Source organism: Struthio camelus, chromosome 2 (assembly GCF_040807025.1).
Source record: "Struthio camelus isolate bStrCam1 chromosome 2, bStrCam1.hap1, whole genome shotgun sequence".
NCBI classification, from domain to species: domain Eukaryota; kingdom Metazoa; phylum Chordata; class Aves; order Struthioniformes; family Struthionidae; genus Struthio; species Struthio camelus.
The window spans coordinates 8,412,639-8,433,230 of record NC_090943.1 but is presented as its reverse complement, the minus strand read 5'-3'; the positions used below and the strand labels follow the sequence as shown (position 1 = coordinate 8,433,230).

General features: G+C 39.1%; 1 protein-coding gene across 31 annotated transcripts in view; it reads left to right on the top strand.

Moving 5' to 3' along the window:
* KMT2C (lysine methyltransferase 2C) overlaps positions 1-20,592 on the top strand; it is a 207,594-nt gene that overhangs the window by 131,793 nt on the left and 55,209 nt on the right. For 13 of the 31 annotated variants that reach the window (XR_011139519.1, XM_068934237.1, XM_068934226.1 and 10 more), the window contains 9 exons: positions 908-1,024; positions 4,987-5,088; positions 5,268-5,372; positions 6,537-6,718; positions 7,470-7,634; positions 8,254-8,363; positions 14,155-14,220; positions 15,690-15,902; positions 19,568-19,696. Coding sequence is in view for 30 of the 31 variants with exons in the window: in XM_068934237.1 (XP_068790338.1) it covers positions 908-1,024; positions 4,987-5,088; positions 5,268-5,372; positions 6,537-6,718; positions 7,470-7,634; positions 8,254-8,363; positions 14,155-14,220; positions 15,690-15,902; positions 19,568-19,696 (1,189 nt within the window). In the remaining variant the exon portion in view is untranslated. The remainder of the gene's footprint in view (positions 1-907; positions 1,025-4,986; positions 5,089-5,267; positions 5,373-6,536; positions 6,719-7,469; positions 7,635-8,253; positions 8,364-14,154; positions 14,221-15,689; positions 15,903-19,567; positions 19,697-20,592) is intronic. The other 18 variants (XM_068934238.1, XM_068934227.1, XM_068934243.1 and 15 more) reach the window with 8 other exon arrangements.

Here is a 20,592-nt window from a genome sequence, read left to right as displayed (position 1 = left end):
CTCTGGAAGGGGTTAGGGAGTTCTTCTTACAAGTCTGTGTTTAGTTCATTTTGAAATGAAAAAACAATTGTGAAGTTCAAACTAAGTCAAAGTAGTAAAATCAGGTAATTATTATTGAAAAAGACATACTTACTTTTCCACAGTTCATTGTAGTTGAACGTACTTTGAGTACTCCAGAGTACATAAGCGCTGCAACTATGTGTTTCTATATAAAATAAGGACGGGGCAAAAAAGGAGCTGCCTAAAAATAAGTGGATATTTTATTAAGAAAACCATAACTTTAGGCGTATATGAAGTGTTGATCTGAGGTTAATTAATATAATGAGCAGAAAAAGCTCTCTCTGTACATGCTGAATTAAAGAGTTTGGTGGAACCAGGTCCTGCTTTTCTTTGGGAGCAGAATTAAAACCTAATGACTTCTAATGTTTGTTTGGTTATTCATAGCATAAGAAAAGTAGCTATGACTACAACTAACCAAGTGTCCAGACCGTATTCAGAAGTCACATAACTGTCTGAGCTGAACGTGCATACACACACACAGACAAAAAAGGCAAAGCATATGGCAGGGAATATTTATTTTGGATACTTTGCAATTGTCAAAAAAATATATTTCCTTATTTCCAGTAGTTCCTGAGCTGAAAACAAACATTACTGGGTTTGACTGCTTTCTCACTGATGATAAAGATGATCATATTATGTCATGTAAATAGTTACAGAAGTTAAAGGTGTTTCAGAGCAATTTATGCAGTAACTTAATGACTCTGGACTAGCGTGCCCATATTCACTTGAAATCATAGGGTTTTTCTTTTTTTATTTATGTTTTTCCCCAGATGCATTGAACAAGTTTGAATCCCGTATAACAAAAAGACTTTAGGTTGCATTTAAATTGTTATCTTATATTGAATAGGGCCGTGGATCAGGATTCCCAGGGAAGCGGAGGCCACGTGGTGCAGGTCTTTCAGGAAGAGGTGGCAGAGGTAGATCAAAACTGAAAAATGGAGTTGGGACTGTAGTCATTCCAGGGGTAAGAACACTTATTTTTAAGTCATATTGTAGTCTGTTAATGTAACGTAATTTTATTCAGCTGTACTTATTTTATTAACATGCTGTGTAAAACCAAAGAGCACTAAAAAGTAGAGGTATTTGGTAAAACCTGGTTAGCATTAAGTATTAGTAGTTAAGAGCTAGAATACAGTTTGCAGCTGAATGTACCTGAAGCGATTTTACACTGCCATTGCCATTTAAAAGGGTGACTGTTGTGAGTCTTGGAGTACTCCTTCCGTTTCCACAAGGGGAGAACGTGCTGGCTAAAGGCAGCATTCACTGGAACAGAAAAGGGCAAGACGTACGCATACAAATGTAGCAGCAGCCTTGGCAGATCAGACCAGAGGTTTGTCTATCCAGGGGACCAAAACTGAATGCTGAGGGAAGAGTACAAAAAAGAGTTTGCCACTTGGGGATTTGGTGAACTGAAGGGGGACGGCTTGTGCTGGAATTCTCTTTTATAAATTTGTCTGTTCATTTTTGAACCTTTTGAAAACCGTGTAACCCTTTTTGAGTTCTACAGCGTATCAGTCTGTAGGATACAGAATTTCCTCCTTTGTTTTAAGTTGCTACCTGCTGCTGGTTTCCTTGGCTGCTCTGTAGTGCTCTTGCAGAAGAGATAGTGGAGAGTTGGTTTTTTTATCACCTCCTCCATGCCTCTCGATTTTTATGCATCTCTGTCATTTCTCCTCCTTTTCCTTTCGCTCTGTCTGTGCTAGACGGAAGAATTCTAGTATTTTTAGTTGTTCCTCGTATGCAAGCCTTTCCATATTTTTGATCATACTTGTCAGTTGTTTTGCCATGTTCATTATTTCAGTTTATCTGTGTTGACTTTCATCTGCCATTTTATTGCACAGCACTCTGTTTTATGAGGTTCTTTTGCAATTCTTGACAGTTGCCTTTCACTTTTTATTGCTCTGAATAGCTTAATATTGTTGGCAAGCTTTGTCACCTTGCTCCTCTTTTGATTTTCTGGATTGTACATGAGTATGTTGAGCAGCGCAGCCTGTTAGCAGACATCCTATCAGGATTTCACTGTTCTTCCACAAAGAAAACTGTTACTTTATTCTACTCTTTGTTTCCTGTCTTGTATCAATACAAGGACCATCCCTCTCATTCTGTGTCTCGTTACCTTTTTTTTAAGAAGCGCTAGTTGAAGGACTTTGCCAAAAGAATTTATTAATTAAGTAGATTACGTCAATCGGATCTCCCTGTCCCCAGGCTTGCTGACTCCTTCGGAGAACCCTGATAGACCTGTAGGGAACGATTTTCCCTCACTAAAGCTCTCTTAACTCTTGAAAAAAATACATATCGATATGACTGCAGGTGCCCTGTTAAGATCAGGTGTCAGATATACCGTAGCATGGTACACAGTGTTCTGGGTTCTCCCTACAGAGTTTTGAGAAAATGGTATCCGCGTTTGCCATCTTCCATTTCTACAGCACTGGAGTGATTTTAGGCAAGTAATTCCTCACGACAAAGGATAGTTCAGCTTTTTCATACTTGAAGTCCTTTTAAAACTCTTAAATATCACAATAACCTGATCTGCTGCTTGTAAGGAGGGATTTTGGTATGAAAAGCCGTGGCAAACGTGCGTTGTAAAAAATACAGTTTTTTTCAGCTATGGACTTGTCTTCTCCAAACATAATTTTTATAGTTTGGTTATCAACCAGCCCTGCAGACTTTGACGGGCTTCCTGTTTCTGACGCGCTCAGAAAAGGATTTGTTCGTTTTTATGTCTTTACCAAGTCACTTCTCGGGCTTTTTAGAACTTTTTTTTTGGTGTTTTTACTTATAATCTGGTTGAGTTTATGTAGCCTTGTGCCACTTTTTGCTGCCTATGTAGTAGTCTCTCTGACTATTCTGCAGGTATTTGTGATCTGGAAAAGGAACAGCTGTCTATATTTTCTTTACTTTTAAAGCTCTGGTTGATCAAGGTGCATAAGCACGTACATAATTTGAAACATAGAGGATGAATTCCACTAAGGCTAATCTTAGGTACCTTCTTGATTTAGAAGCATTCACGTAGTTATTCTGATGTTACAAAGCACGCATTTATATTTCAGAAGAAGCCAGGTTTTATAGAACAAACTTTTCAAGGATTTTCTAACTGAAAAGAGAACTCCCTTTCTAGTGGAGTTCATTAAATTGATGTAAATCAAAATGGCGGTCACTCTCCACAAGTTCCTATAGAAATTTGATCTTATGACTAATAAAATAAATGACAGCTTTTCTGTTCCAGACTTCTAGAGCAGAGATATGGCTGTCTTACGATAAAGCAGAGGAAGGTAGCAATACAAAGAGACCAGCCTTTTGCAAGACAAGTGACTGAAATAGCGTAAGCAAGCTATACTTTCAGCCCCTTTGCACAAACAGATTTTGACTCCACATGGAATCGTGACCAGTGAGCAACTACTCAGACTTGGACATTTCCTGGTACATCTTTGGGGAGACGGGAGAGGAGGTGGAATAGGTTAACCGAAGCTGGGTCATGGCTGGAGTTAAGGTAGCATCAAAATGCAGTGATTCTGTGCTTCAAAGTCTGCTTTCTCATATATGCAAACGACTCTGAGAACTTTGCTGTCATTAAATCTCTCAAAGTGTTTCGGGCATTTTTTGATCAGTTTATTCCATCTACTGTGCTCTCAACCACACAATAGTTAAAAGGGCTTGACAGTATATACTTATGCTCCCTTTTCAGTTATTTCTCAGTAAATGCTGATTTTCAGCAACAGTGTTTCAAAAGGACTCCTTGTAGCTATTGTAACAGTATTTACATTTATCTCAGAGTGATGTTTGGACTAATAAAACATTTAAATTATTGTGTAAACAAAACTGATTATGTAAGATTTCGGGTTTAAGCTGTATTTAAAGTAATGCACCTTTATAAAATTAAAGCAGCTGGGAAAACAGAGTTACATTTCTCTATCGTTCGTTTGCTCTTTTTTTGTAGAAGAACATGCTCTTAGCTTGTAAACTTCCGTGGCCACTATCGGTTCAGAGAGTAAACGGCGAGGTCTAATAGTTTTAAGTTCATGGAACGTTCTGCGTAGAGAGTTTTGCATGAAAGTCAGAGCACAGTTTAAGTAACTCGTTAATGTTTTCATGTAAAAATTCCCAAAGTCACTATGCAACCTCCCTGCCCCCCCCCCTTTTTTTAATCCTCTTTTTCTTCCTGAGACGCTATATAAACCTGTATAAATCAAATCCTTAAAGGCCAGGGCAGAGTAACGATGCCCTTTATCAAAGGGAGAACGACTGTCTACAGTAAAAGTCGAGATCAGAACAGCAATTTCAAGTCCTCTGGTCAACACGGATTTTGATGGGCAAGCCAGATAGCCTCAAAAAACTACTTACTGAGAATATCTTAACTATTGTAACTTTAGCTATTGTTGGTCATTCTTCTAACTTACTTGCGACATTAGCTAAACCGTTTTTAAGCAATACGGGGAGGTTACATTTGTGTGATTGCTATTCAAGTATTAAAGTATGTCCCTGTAATTAAATTTTCAATTAGAGTAATTTCAGTGTTTATACACAGGGGAAAGAGCAGGCTGGTCACAGAAAGATAGTGGCTACTTAGTGAATTTTTCTTAGACTACCCTCTTTCCTTCTGTTTGCGTTTTAAAGTACATGGGATAAATATACAAAGGTGAGCAAAGGGGAGAAAGAGAATGCCTCTTTAAAATGAAATAGAGATGATGCTTGCACAGATGTGAAAACTGGTAAGAAGTTAATATCGTAATCTCTGATGAGGGTAGGTTTTTACAGAAGATCATATTGTACTAATAAACATTTGCATGTTCTTCTGGTTTCTTCAGAGCTTGTATTCTCTGGTACTATGAAAAAATAAACGTTTTTACGGACAGATTTCAACTTGTCTAACGTGTTAGAAAATGAGATGTGCATGCTATTTATTTTTTGGGGTTTTTTTTTTCATAGGTCACAACTATGGATATTTCATCTAGCAAAGATGAAGAAGAAAACTCAATGCATAATACAGTTGTCCTCTTCTCTAACAGTGACAAGTTCACTCTTCATCAGGTTAGGATAATAGTCTGGTTTCAATTTTGTTTATTTCTTTGTTTTTAGTTAAAAAGAAAAAGTAAGGGAATGTCTTCAGGAGGTGCGCTATGCAGTAAGCTAGTTGGACTTTACAGTTAGTATTTTCAGAATTTACTCTTTGGCATAGGTTGAAAATCTGCTCTTTTCTGTAATTTTAGGATATGTGTGTAGTTTGCGGAAGCTTTGGCCAAGGTGCTGAGGGCAGGTTGCTTGCCTGTTCTCAATGCGGTCAGTGTTACCATCCATACTGTGTCAGTATTAAGGTGAGCGCTTTTGTTAAATAAAAAATAACTTGATTACATTGTTTTCATATTGCACTTTAATAGCAGTGTGTTGCCTTTGGTTCTGTGGTAATTAGAGGAGTCGTTAACTTGTTAGATGTTCTTCAGCTAATGTGACCGTTATTTGTTTGCAACTTGAGAAAGACTTTAATTAAATGTCATTTTATCGGATACATTGCCTCAAGAGAAATTAACCTTTCTGTAATTTCACAACCATAAATAGCAGTGATTATCCAGCAGTTGGTTAAAATAACAGTTTGAGATATAAGTTTAAAACCTAAATACAAGCAGAATTAAAAACAAAAAACACACTGCATCTTGATTTACTAGAGGCATAAGGATTAGTTGATTCAATTTGTCTGTTGGCTGTCACAATTGACAGCAGTTGGAGTGGTTAATTAATACATTTTACATTCATTAGTCTGGGAGAGAATGTGTGAAAATTAAATTTGAGTGATATGAGATAATAAGCGCATAATAAGCTATTTACTGCAGTATATAAACTATACGCTCTTTGTTGTTTGTTGTATATGTGCATCTGTATAAAAGTGGGATTTTTTAAAACATGTCACAGAACTTTTAAAATAAAGTGCTTTACAAGATAGCATCTGCATTTTTCATGAAACTATAATTTGGTCTTGCGTTTATATATGGTACTATTAAATTATATTTTAAATTGCATTAAAATTGGTTATTTGCTTCAGGTCACTAAAAGCCCAGTACTGGTTATCAAAGGTAATTTAGGAAAGATAAAAGATAGAGGATTTATAACGAGCTGAATCCTGGTTTTACTACACCTGGAAAGAGCAGCAGTGTGTTCTCAATCTTCCCTGCAGGACCAGCTGTTCCTGTAAGGAATTAGCACTGTTCCACATGTAGATCCAGTGCAGTATGTATTCTCTGGCATGCTAGTTTATCTGCAAAAAATGGTGTTTGAGAATAGTACCAGCTGTCAGCCAAGTACTCACAGCTCCTTTCTATTTAAACCTTTCCCATTTAGCGAAGCTTCGGAAGGTCTAATTGCTACGCTGCTGCTTGTGATGTGCACAGAACAGCTTCCTGTGTTGGCCTAGCCAGACCTTAATTTGTACAATGATCGCACTTCATAGAGCAGTTTCCGAATAATTTTCACCTTCCTATCTGCAGATTACTAAAGTGGTGCTTAGTAAAGGTTGGAGGTGCCTGGAGTGCACAGTGTGTGAAGCCTGTGGGAAAGCTACAGATCCAGGAAGGCTGCTGCTTTGTGACGACTGCGACATCAGTTACCACACTTACTGCTTAGATCCGCCCCTGCAGACAGTTCCAAAAGGAGGCTGGAAGTGCAAATGGTATGTTTGGCTCTGCTATCAGAAATGCTGACTGTTGGCCTTTTTTGTTTCTTTTTATTACTTCACTTTACATTTGCAATGTCAGTTTGTCTGTAATAATGTTTTAATTGTAGTTAAATCAGGCATATTAAGCAAAACAAACAAAGGACCTTCCAATTGTTTCATTCAACTTTTAGTTAAGTATGGAAACTGTTACCTCCAATTTATACTGTTTGTTCCTGCCAAAAAACACTTAAACAGAGGTGGACAATTTTTTTTTTGAAATATTTGGCAAAATATACCAGTTGGAACGGTTGGAAAAATGCTTCACGCAATTGTCAATTCTCAAAATGAAACCCTCTGAAAACCATTTGTTTTTACTTGGGTGAAACATAAACGGAATAGAGCTCTCACATGGTTTAAGTCTGCACATCTCACTGAAGTGAATGACAGCTGAAATCAGGAATTCCTTTGACCTGCTGAACTGTTACAAACATGCAACTGCCGCATTTTCCAGATTGAAAGGGCTTCTTATTTAGGAACTTTATTTTAAAAGTGTCATAAATGTTGATCCTGTCAAAAATCTAAAGGATACGTTTCCATTCAAATAAAATATTATGTTTGACCTGAAACAACTTCTTTTTTTTCTTCTAGAAGTGGCTACTGATCTAAAAACGTAATTATTTATAGAGTTCTAAATAAAAGCATTTTAAAGGCGCAAAATAGTCTTACTGTGAACTGAAAGTAATAAATCATTTTGTCCGTTCTGCAGGTGTGTGTGGTGCAGACACTGCGGAGCTACTTCTCCAGGTTTAAGATGTGAATGGCAAAATAATTACACACAGTGTGCACCCTGTGCAAGTTTGTCTGCGTGCCCAATCTGTTACCGCACTTACAGGGATGAAGAGCTCATAATTCAGTGTAGACAATGTGATCGGTAAGGATTTCTAATATTTTACAGGGTCTTTTTTCTGCTGTTTCAGGCTCACTTTAACTTTTTCCCCCTAATAATGTAAAAGCATAGAGATAAAGGGAATAGTCTTGTGGTAAAGAGCACTGGACTGAATCGCAGAAGTCTCTTATTAATTCTTTCTAAACCGTACCACAGACTTCACTGTGTGACTCCGGGCAAATTGATTAATCGCTCTGTGCCTTGGTTTCCCCCTCTGTAAAGATAAAATAAACTAATTTACCTCACAAGACTGTTGCTGTGAGGCTAAATCTGCATTGCATTGTATCAAGTGAGTACTTAAGACGATCGCATATAAAGGAGAAAATTATGATACTAAAGCATATATGCTTCCGGGACATTGTTTTATATAGTTTCCCTTCCTGTTAAGGGAAATAGGTAATCTGATACTGTATATGCAGTATTTAACACACCTCACCGTAAGAGGAATGCTGTGTATGGAGAACCTGATTCATCATTTCTACCTAAAACAATTTAAGTTGAACAAGTATTTCACATTTACTTGGCCCATATACTGATATTTGGGTCTCCTAAAACACCACATATTTCCTTTAAATTGTATTTTTTTCCCCCACTTAATTTCTAGATGGATGCATGCAATCTGTCAGAACTTAAACACAGAGGAGGAAGTGGAAAACATAGCTGATATGGGTTTTGACTGTACCATTTGTAGGCCATACATACCACCAACAAACGGTAAGACGACAATTGAAACCAATGGCAGGATTGCACACTGCAATAAATAGGTTTGGGAATGTTTTATGGTTCTTTTTTCTGGTGGAGGTTTGGCTCATTGTAGACCCAAGATTTTTCATGTTTATTTTAAGGACCTTCCGGCAGTGTCCTCAGCTCATTCACGCCCACTAGTGATTGGCCATAAGGCCATCTCTATAGCAAAGCAAAAAACCTAGCAGGGGGGCTTCTGGCCAAATTTATTGAAGATAGGTTGGGTAAATGGCTTAAAAGCATTTGGTACTGAAAGGGTAAAACGCTTCTCGCTTTGTTAGATGGAAGGAGGAAAGCCTAGTTCTCTAAAGATTCTCACATCTTTATTTGATCTACAGAAGAACCTTAAAATCAATTCCAAGCAGAAACATTTTCAGTGCCTCAGTTCTTTGAGGCCTTCTGAAGCAGCAGTAGCCATAATGAGTCATATGAGCTTTTTTCCCCTCCTCGCTCACGTTTTATTAATGCCGCTCCCTCAGCTCTCCCAGAACTTAGGATCAGTTTTTCCCTGGCTGTATTCACTGAAAGAATGCCCCATACTTTTCTGTTTAGGAGTCACCGGTTTTTCGTTAGCTAAAATGCATCGTACTTTCTGATGAACTTCGCCCTTCTCTGCCCGTGTTTTCACTGAATGTATTTTCTTGTTATTCTGTATTAAACAGTTCCACAGCATTAGCGCTTTAGGAGCTGAGGTTACTGCAGTTGTTGTCCTTGCGCACAGCTACAGTGTCCGGATCTGTGGGCTGGTATCGGTTATTTTTGTTGTGAGTGGCCTGTTAGGTGATTTATGGCCTAGCTACGAGGGTAGTATCCTGGGTCTGTTTTCTCTGTTTTCTCGTAAGCTCACTGGAGTTTCTGCTCCAGTCTGCTGCTTTAACAGAGCACTGACATCTCTGCATGTTTTTAGAATAATAGCATGTGTAAGTATTCACGTTAACCCTTTCTTGGCTGTTTGGGGTATCACCGGTTTTTTGAAAGTGTGCGAGGAGGAAAGCACAAGAACTAAGAAAGTGTTTCAGTAAATGTTTATATCCACGAGGAGGATGTCAGTAAGAGATTGGTTTTCCTTATCAAGAGTTAAAGATGTCACGAGGCATGCGTTTAAGAGGTCTGCCAAGAAGAGTTCTGTAGAGCATCTGTTGTTCCTTTAGGCTGGCGTGTCCTCATAACAGCTTGATATTAATTGTAACTTATTGACGTGGCTTTGGAAGTTTATAAATTGTTCGACTATATGCAGTCGTGGAGCATTTCTTAGCTTCCACTGGTATCGCTATTAGAAGTTAGAATCACTTAGGCTTACATATTTCTCCAGGTCACTTCATTTTTGAGATCTACTTTCACAAATTCAGCAAATTCAGCAAGAAAAAGTTTTGTAGCTGGGAAAAACAAGAAACTTGCAGAGATGACACAGGTTTTTATTTCTTTTGATAATAAGTTTCTGGGCACTTGGGGAAAAAAAAAACAAAAAACCAGTCCACGTAACAAGTAGTGCCTCTTCCTGCCTCTTATAAGCTGGCAGAGCTACCTTTTTAGAAGATAATTAAAGCCCATAATGTGTGAGATGGGACAGCTTCAGTAGACAGCATCACAGATGTTTCACTTCCAGGCATCAAATGGCCCCAGAGCTGGTCCTTCCTACACACCTTTGTGAAGTTTTGTTGCTGAGGTTTGTCTTCTAGAGAAGTTGTTCCTGGTTTGTTGCCAGGAATCAGTCCTGCACGACCTGTTAGAGAGTTCCCAAGCTTTCTTTGCAGTTTCTTTTCACCCTTTTTTTAATGAGATAAGTTTCTCTGCTTATTATTCTTTGACTCCGTATGTGTAATAATCTCTTTAATGTGTGTACACTTCAACAATTGCATGTCCGAATATGTCACTTGGTGCATGTTCATAAAAAATACTTGCATGTACTTTTGTATAAAATATGTTTTAGTCTTTTGCTAATTCTTTTACAACTCATTTGAAAATTCTTTGTAATTTTTTGTTTCAAGGTGAGAATGGTTAGCATTTGATAAACTTGATGAAACAAACATTACTTAACAGCGTGCTGTTTCTCAGAATATTGCATATTGTGCGTTTCTTAGCGGGATGCTTCTTTCTCTTTCCATTTGATGTGTGACAGAGGATATTAACGTTTACAAGTAGTATTATGGGCTTTTAAACTACTTTCTTTGTAACAGAGGCAAGAGCCCCTCAACCTAAAAACGTACCAGGATATTGCAGGTGAAGAAATAGGTTTGTTGTTGGTAGTGAGTAAAAACCTTCTAGAATGTAGGAATTGAGAAAGAGCTCCCATTTTTCTCCGCTTAAGAAAACCGAAACATCTAAATTTATGAGAGCTCTTCCCTATCTCATCTTAACAACACCAGACGCATATCTGATAATCTTACAAAGTCATCTTCTTCAGGAACCAGAAATAAAAGATGAATTGGTTTCTCTTCTTGAACATGCATAAATATCCGCAGCCACAAGGTGGTAAAACTTGCTCCAAAACACCGTAAACCTGTAATGTCTAGATTCTTTTGAAATAATCATCTCTAATCAGTGTTCGTCAGGTTGTTTTTAATACGGTCTCAAGTTATAGCCTGTGACTCTCAGCACATTGTTGTGTGTTGTGGAAGAGGTTCTCTCATTTCATTTACTTGAGTATTATTGTGACTGGGCGCTGGCAACTGCTATAGGTAGCAGCAGCTTTTCCCTTGGTGCTGTAATTGCTGCGCGCGTACAGGAGGGGTGTGTGCATCTCTCATCTCTAGCCACATGCTCCCACACCAGTACGTCTGGACCATCCTCCCATCACTTCTGCCTCTCTCCATTTACCCTTGTGCATGGCAACTCAACTCAATGCCCCATCTGTAAGCTCCATCCCTTCCTCACTTATTCCCATCCTCTCTCTGTCCACATACTGCAGCTTCCTTCCACCTTGGTGCTGTTCCTCTTTCCTGCAGGAGGCACAGGTAGCAGCTCTGCCTGACTTTCTTTAGCAGGCGACAGAGCTGAAGAGAGGAGAGCTGCAGTGACACAATAACAGCCAGGTTTGACTGGTGTGCCTATAGCTTTTAGTAGCCACCTGCACGCATGTAGTCTTCCTGTGGCTCAAATAAGCTTGTCCACAGAGGCACTGAGGAGTTCATATCACTTACCGCTTCAGAGATGTGCGGTACTGCTGGTGGTGTACGTGTTATGCTTGGAACCTCTGTTGTACAGTCGTCACAAAACCGAATCAAGATTTTATTGAACCTAAAATTTATTCTGTGTGCTTCACGAATACAGGATAAAAAAGCAGTGTAGTAATATATATGAAAATGTTTAAGTTTTGAGTTTCTGATTTTTTGGAATGCTTATTTTAGAAGTTGCTGTTACCTACTTGTAGGTTGTTGTCTGTTTACGAACAAAAAAAACTCTTGTGTCATGCATGTAATTATGCAGGCATCTGATAATATTCTGGCATTGTCATGTTTCTACGTCAACCATTTTGCTCTGTCTCTTATGCTGAATTTGTTTCTGCCCAGAACTGTTCCTTTCTATTCCAGCCTTAAAGATTGCAGCATCCTGCCTCTTTCAAACTGTGATTTTTCGCATCGTATTGTGTTCTGTGCAGTTTTTTTAAACTGACAGTGCAAAACTCTGTCATTCATCACATTTAAACCCTTTAAAATTTTGGTTAAACTTAGCTAAGTGGCTTAGAAAGCAGTGACCCCTCTTTGTTCTGTGGATTTGTTTTTTTGTATCCAATCTCTCTCTAATTTAGATCTCATATTTCTCCGTTACCCTTTTTATTGATTTAATCCTTAAACTGAACTCTGATAGGCTCCTTTTTGGGAACTCTGTTTAATACCATCTGCAAATGTTGTTTGTTTGTGCGACTTCTGTGAGTTGGTCTCTGAAGGCCTCACCTTTGTCACTGTCAGCTCATTTATTTGAGTATTTCAACTCCGTTCTGTTTCCAGAGCTAGAAATGTTCATAATCTGACCTGGCCTTGAAGAATAGTCCCTGTTGTTTGACTTTTAATAAGTATATCAAGTTCTCAGTGACAGCTGTCTTCCTGCATTTTTTATTTTCCTTAGGTTCTCGTTCGATAATTGCTCTCTCTGATTTAAAACATCTTGTAAATTGTAATCAGTTAAATGAACAGATGAAGCCTCGTTCCTCTTTGAGTATTCATTGCAGTCTGCCATTTTCTGTTGTTTCAATTCAGTGATTTTAAATATTTTGCATCCTACAGCCTCACGTGTCTTTTTTTGTTTCTCTCCAGCTCAACATCTCTTTCAAAGTTTCATTTCCAGATTTTTCTCCCTTGTCTTTTCTTTCCCCTTTTGATTGTCATTTTTTTCAGTAATGCTGATGGACTACTTTCATTTACTAATTGCACAAAATATTCATTTTCTGTTGGTTATATCATGTACTTTAGTTACACCTCGCATAGAACATTTTGCAGGTGCAATATTCAGAGACTTTTAAGGGACTGGACTTTCACTTCATCTTTTACATGCTTAGAAAGCGTTCTCTAGATTTCAAGTCTTTTATCTCCTGCACACTTGTTTTGTATTTAGCAACAAATTAAAGCGTTATATGGAACTCTGTGCTTTTCCTAGTCTTGTCTCTGACTCCCATATTTGTGTGTGAGATCATTATCGCTAGCACACATGGAGTTGATCTGACATGTCTGCGAAACACTGAATCTACCACACATACTTTGCCTCGGTGGCCTGGGCTTGTGTAGTACATACAAATTAGGTATTCTGGATGCTTACCTGAGTCTTAAATTTGGCTTGGGTAAGATTTCTAGGAAAAAAAAGGAAAAAATGTTTAAGAAACTTGCATGAATGGTACACCTAGCCATGCCAAAATAACAGTTTTCTTGATTTTAGTTCTGTCTCATTGTTTCTGAGAAGGAAGCTTCTAACTTTCCCCATTCTTACTCTGTCTACATGAGCTCTATAAAGCTACTGCTTACATTAGAAGTCTAGTCTGCAGATCACAGGTTAATGAAGCGAGATTACAGTCACTGTAATTAAGGCAGGTGGGAAAAGCACTTCCACCTACAACAGTAGGAGCCAGCAGTGTAGGACGTCTTGATTGCTGTTTGTTCAGTCACGCTGTTCCAGTGCTTCCTGGAAGGCGCAAGCCATAACTTTCAAATAGAGTTTCTGCTGTTCCATCTATCCGTACTCTTATCTTGGAGAAGAATTACCACATCTGACTTCAACAAGTCGTTATCATCTGTTCCAGATGCTCCATCAACCTCATTTTGTTTCTCATATCTGTTACGTAAGACATCTGAAAGCATAGACCCCGCTGGACTCTTGCGTGTGAAGCTATTGGAGTGCCGAAATCAATCCTTGAGGAAAAGAAATAGCTGCAGATGCCTGATTCTCAAAGCTCTCCCATTAGTCACGCTTAGGTCAGCAAAAACTTGATGTCGTGACTAAGGTAGAGGTTGCTTTACCATCCAGTAGATCCAGCGAATTCATTTTTCTCTGGTCCGGTAGAAGGAGATCATCTACCACTGAATTCGGTGCGGTTCCAGTACCGTTCTTGGCTCTAGCAAATTGGAAGACTTCACTTAATACCAGGCTTGTTTTGTAGTCACATCTTCTGTGACGCTGAAGAGCACTTTAGTTTAAAGGTGCTGCTAAAGGTTGCCAGCATTATAAATTAGGGAATTTAACAGAACTGTTTGAAAGAAAATCAATTGATAGTTTCAGTTTAAATCAAGTCACCGTTTTTAAAAGTTGAAATGATTTTCCTTATATTTTTCAGTGCCTTCTTTGGACTGTTGTGATTCATCAGTTGGAGCTCAGATTATTTCAAAATCAAAAGAACTAGGTAAAAATGTAAATGCTTAATCTGTGATAATTTAGCCTATTTTAAGGGTATATTTTTACATGAGACAAAAATTACTTTCTCTATGATTTTGTAACACACCGCATTAACTGTCTTTCAGTTATCACAGCATGCTTTTCATTTTTTTTTTTTCTTATTCTCTCTTCTTTCTTTTCTGTTGCCTGCCATACCTGCACTGTAATACCTTTAATTATGCTGTGATCTTGCAAAGACTTCCTTGCTTGCCTTAGTACTGGCAGAGAAAACGTTGTGGGGCTGAGTCAAGCGTGTTTCGAAAAGTATTTACGTGCTCGAGCTGTAGGAGGAGGATACAGCTTTTCTGTATTTTGGTTGAATTTGTGCTAGGAAATGTATAATCTTGACAAACCTACTCAGAAGTCATTTATTGTAGTGACAGTACCTAAAAGCTTCCCTCAGGTCAGGATTTTGTTCCATTTGATACTGCCCAAGTGCATTCTGAAGGAAGGTTCTCCCCTCAAATATTCAATCTGAAAGAGTATGCAATCTTTTAAAAATATATATATTCTTCTTTAGTGCCACATAAGAAAGTTGATGTTGTGAGAATGATGTTCCATAATTCTGTTTCCAAGAACCAGCTGTGTTTTGGGATGTGAGATGTTACATAAGAAAATATTTTTGGTTAAAGGGAACAAGCGATATGATGTTTGTGTGCTTTCAGAACGTGTGTTGCCAAGTCATTATTTAATTAGCCCCAAGAGGAGAAGCATCATTGCAGCCTCTTCGTTATTTGGTAACTCCTTGAAAGTTACCAAACTGGTGCTTGCCGGCCCCCAGAACAGGTGACTGGACAGCAACGCCTTTCTCCATGGCGAATCAAGGAATGTTGGGACAAGTTTATTGGTAGACACAGTTGTCCCGTGACAGCTTGAGGGGAAAGCGCTCTTGCAGGTCTTGGGACACTTGGGTTCTAAGCAAGATTTCCCGTTCAATCTTGAGCAGCTCACTTTGACCTGTCCTGGTTTTTTTTTTGTCTGTAGGGTGAATAATTTACCTGTCCCGCTAAGGGTTCTAGGAGGCTGATACTGATTAATGTGAAGCTACAGTGCTGAGGGCTGTGTAAGGACCTGGGCTGATAAGCAACAGGGACCCCAACTAAGACTTGCAGAGTTTATACGAGTGCCACATAGAGGGGAATACCCTGCAGGACATCAGTTGCCAGAATCAGATCATTCTTTTAATGAGTTCTTGGTGTGAGTTGTTTTGTAGCAAAATACTGGCCTTGTTCCTGGGTTTAAGTTCAGGCTCTAAAGCTTTAACTGTAACATGTAAGACAGTATCAGATATCTCTGCGTTATTTATATTGATTTCCTCACTCATGAATCAGTGCCATACATGTGATTATTAACTCTTTAAAGTACAATTCATAAAAATCTAAGACTTGTAAATCAGAGAGTTTTATATTGCTGTTACGATTCATTTAACTTTTATAGACCCACCGAAGACATACACGCAGGATGGAGTCTGCTTGACAGAATCCGGCATGTCTCAGTTACAGAGCCTAACTGTTACAGTACCTAGAAGAAAACGGACGAAACCAAAGCTTAAATTGAAGATAATAAACCAGAACAGTGTGGCTGTACTTCAGACACCCCCAGATGCCCAGTCAGAACACTCAAGAGATGGAGAGATGGATGACAGTAGAGGTAGTGCTCTACTTTTTGGCATGTTTTCTTTTATCTTGGAGTGTTGCAGTAGATGTGTATACTGCATACATTTCTGAGAGCTTTTATTATAATGATTCTCATATGTTCTCTACTGAATGTTTTGTGAGAATTACTTGGACAACAATCACAGCTCGTTGTTGTCCGTGCCAGGGCTTTTCTTACTGTTGTTCTGGTTGTGTCATCCATGCCATATGAAATCTGCCTCTCTGAGGCTGGCAACGCTGGAAACACACATGGCCGTTTTGTCTAATTCTTGGGTTACCTGTGGCAAATATTGTGCGCTCACTGAGAACAAGTGCATTTTCAGGCTCTCAAACTTAGTGCGAACACTGTTTGAAAGTGTTATCATTGGGCTCAATAAAGCAATGTCACTGTAGACCTAACATTTAAAACTAAGGAGAAAGTGAAGTAATGAGCCCTCTGGGGGAGTGAATTTTCTTGTTTGTTTGTTTTTTTTTCCCCCCTCTGAAAGAAAGAGCTTGGCTGATCTGAGAGTCTGAGAGGGAAAAAAATACTTCCTTTTATTTCCCTAGCCAAAAAAAAAAAATGTTTTGTTTGACCTCATCTCCAAAGCGCAGAATTCAAGATAGAATTTAAGTTTGGAATTGAATTCTGGGATGTTGCTCTGGTTCCAATAGCTGACATAATACACAGAGCCCTAACAAAGGATTTCAATTTCCAGGGCAGAGTGTAGGGTCATTGGGGCAGGGGTAACAGTGTTTGCGTTGTCTCTGGGCCTGGCAAGAGGGCTGCTAGTACCTGCCCTGTACCCAGAAACCTCACCTGTGTATAGCGGTGAGACTGGAGTCAATTGTAGAAGTGCATGGGTGAGCTCCTTCGCTCCACGGCTGGACTTGGAGCAAACGTTCAGGTGTCCCTGGGGCCAGCAGTACGTGCCTCATCTGCTTCCCGCACAGCTAAGGCAGGCAGAGCAGCCACAGCCAGACGAGCCCGAGGATTGGAGGTGAGAGTGGGAGAAGACGCGAGTAGGAGCCGCCTGCCTCTTTGTACCTTAAATCAGCATTCTCCAACACTAGACACAGTAGCCAGCATGGTACAGTACTGTTCTGCTGTCCTGTTTGCGGTAGTCTGCCTGTACATCCTGATAAGTATATCGGTAGCATAGGTGTTAATCCATGGCCTGAGGAGAGGCTTACTTAAACAGCAGGTGTGAAAGTCATTACATTAGTCATGCAGGTGTCTGTTACAAGTGGAACACAGGCGCTGCACCTCCCCACAATCTAAAGTGCTTTCTGTTTATGCAACATTGCCTTGTTGTTAATCAGATTAAATGTCATAAGAAGCTTTTTTTAGATACAGAGAGTGTACTTGAGATAACTGGGTAGTTTAACCATCAGCGCAGTTTCCATGTTAACTTGTTGATACAAGTATCGTTCCTGTTGTTTGATTAGCACATTTTTACTTGCCTTCTGCTGTTGACTAGAAGTGTTTTTCGTGTTTTTTTTTTTTTATAGATTCTCTTTATTTGTTTAAAACCTTTAAAACAGTGAAGTAGTTTTTCTTTTGTTGTCTTCAGGAGTCATAGGGTTTGGTAGATTAGCATTACACAGGCTCTAGCGTTTCACCCCGTTATGCCTTTATTTAGTCCATCAGGTGGGTTGTTGAAAGCAGAGAAGCTTTTGATTTTGGTTTGAAGACATGGAGATAGAGAATTACCCACTTCCCTTGTTGTTCTTCTGTGGTTAATCTTTATTTTTACAAATGCGTACCTCTTAACTTAATCAAACTGCATCTTCCACCCAGTGGCCTTTTCAGTGGCCACGGTGTGCCTTTTCAAGTAGATAACAAGATACGTAAATGTAATAGCAAAGTATGAACAGGAAAGTCGAGGCTTGTACGGTCTTTCTTGAATTTCAGTTATAATCGTCTTTCCTTGCCTTTTTTTTCCCCCTGGGAGATGCACATGTTGCACACGTTATCTTTTCATGCATTGGGAGCGAGGGCACGTTTGTTTATGTGGCTGTAACTGCATGGCACGTGCATGGTAGGTTGACTGGGTTTCCTGGGGGGCTCTGGACTTGCTACATGTGCTCTGCAGAGAGCCTGCTCTCTGAAAGTCAGCAATTTTTGTATGGGCATCAGGCTAAATAAAGCTATAGTACTGCTTTCATTGGAACAACACGGTAATTTCAGGCAAACATGAGAAATGCTTAGTTCTACTCCAGAAGTTCCAGAAACGAGAAGAATGACGTATGCGGGAAATCTAGGTTCATGGTAATCCTGTTACCGTCTAACCCATTTTTCATCAAGTGTCCCACCTATCTTACAAATTCACTTGACAATTCAGCTTGCTTTAGGAGCTTCAGTGGACTTAATGTGGCTTTTCTGCTACTATTTGTAGAGCATTTGTGAAGAAATGGGAGCAGCTGTTGTGAAGTTTAGCGTTCTGCATACTGCTGTGGCATGTGGGAACGCTTCAGAACTCCAGCAGGTGTCTTTTCTGCCAGAAGGGGAGGTGTTACGAAGAAGGCTCCCCTGGGCTCTCATCAGCCCTGGTGTTCAGTGAGGACCTGCCTTTGCCCATCCACCAGCAGCGTTGTTAGAACTCCAGAAAGACTCGGTCAATGGGAAAGTCTGGGCAGCGACCCAGCCTTCGAAAGCAAGCGGGGTTATAGTTCTACCACAGTAGAAGTGGTTTGGAAGAGGCCAGTTCTGTCTGTCATAGAAGTATAAACGGAGAGTACACGGCGTGTTTCATAACCAGTGATTCTGTCTCTGTCTTACAGAAGTGTTTCTGGACTGTGTAGAATTATATGCCTACATATAAATCAGAGAATCTGTTCCAGTCCCTGGATTTCAGTATCTTTTCAGGGACTGGAGTATATTTAACATGTTTCAAAAACTTACATTAAAATGAAGATGCAAGGTTATTGTTGTGTTGACATTTTGAGGATATCAGAAACAATTAACTCAGTCTCTCTTCAGCACTAAAGGCTTTTATAATCCCATCGTACCTCACTTCTCTTTTCTCCCCTGCTTTTTCGCAGAACATAAACTTAAAATTATAGTCCTCGTCTTCAAGGTTGATTAATTCCTTTGGGCTGGATTTTCTACAGTACAAGTAAACTCCTCAGCATAGACAAGTCAGCTTTCGGTCAGTCACAAGGCTTCAGCTCAAAAACCCTTCCAACTAAGAGTCGTTATATATTACCTTCCAAGTGCAGGCTGTATTTTTTCAGTCTGTCTTCTCAGTACAAATAAACCCTACCAAACAACAGTTAGGGAGAGGGTGAACAAAGTATACCTCGTATGGTAGGTTGTAGCCATATTCCTTGATGTATTGCAAGAAATTGTTCTGCCACTCAGACAGTGCAATGGCATAGGATTGTGAGAGGACTGCTTAAAAAAAGTCTCCAATTCATTTATACAAAACCGTGACATTTGTTCTCGCTTTTTGAGTAGACGTTGTAATTGCACAGGAAATGTATGCGTATGCTTGGTCTATGTGTGTAGAGAGAGGGTAGGTTTCTTAAAAAGTGGCTAAAGGGCGCAGGTATCTTATCACCTTTTGAAAAACCTGACATTCGCAATCAGTTTCTCATAAATCACTGACATACAGGAAATGTGGAAAACTATCTTCCTTCCCTATTCCAGTTGAGTTTATAATTGCCTTTTTTCTCCAGAAGGTGATCTTATGGATTGTGATGGAAAATCAGATTCCAGCCCAGAACGGGAAGCTGTGGATGATGACACCAAAGCAGCAGAAGGAGCTGATGGGATTAAAAAAAGAAAGCGAAAGCCATACAGACCTGGTAGGATACAGAATTTATATGGTTGTGGGTCACGTGTTTGGTTTTACCACTTTTTCTATAGAGTTAATGGCATTTTAGAAAGAGTATGGAAGTAGTATGGAAGTGTTCCATTCTTAACTGTTGATTTTAGAATTTTTTTCCTGTTGTGATTAAAAATATTGTTTAGCACAGCAGCAGACCTGCCCTTAACATTCTGTCAATTCTAAGTTTACAGTTCACATCTATACCTTGTTATAGATTCTTAACTTGATAGGAAAATGTATGGTATTTATGCAATTGCTGGAGACCAATTGTATGTGTGAATATGTATGTTATGCATGTGTATATAAAAAAAAAATCTACAGTAATACATTCTATTGCATAAAAATGATTACATAGATACTGTGTAGGCAGGATCTGAACTTGAGAGAACTTTTTTGCAGGTTATCTTACCTATTTTCTAAAATTCTTGATATGAGTAATTTCTTAAGTAATTGCAGGTGACTTCTGGCAGTGAACTGTAATGAATTCAGTTATTGAATGAATTCATTTGTTTTAATTTATTAGTGTAGCCAGCTCTTAATTATCTTGACTGTGGATTAACTGTATGTTCTGGATGCAGAAACACTTGAGCTGTCTCCAGGCAGAAAAAGCTAGAGGTACCTAAGTGACTTTGTAGGAAGTAGCTCTGATTCATTAGGGCTAGTAATGAACTCAAGATAATAAGCTCTGCTTAGACACAGCTTGCGTTTTTGAAGAGCCCGTGCATCGCACCCCTCAGTATGTCTCAGAGCATCTATATTTTGTGTTGGTTTTGTTTCTCGTTATGCAACCTCCCAGTACTGTGGGTAGGTTGACTGTAGTCGTTTCAGTCATAAATACTGTTCTGGCCGGTTGTGTCCGTCCTTCTTGCTGTA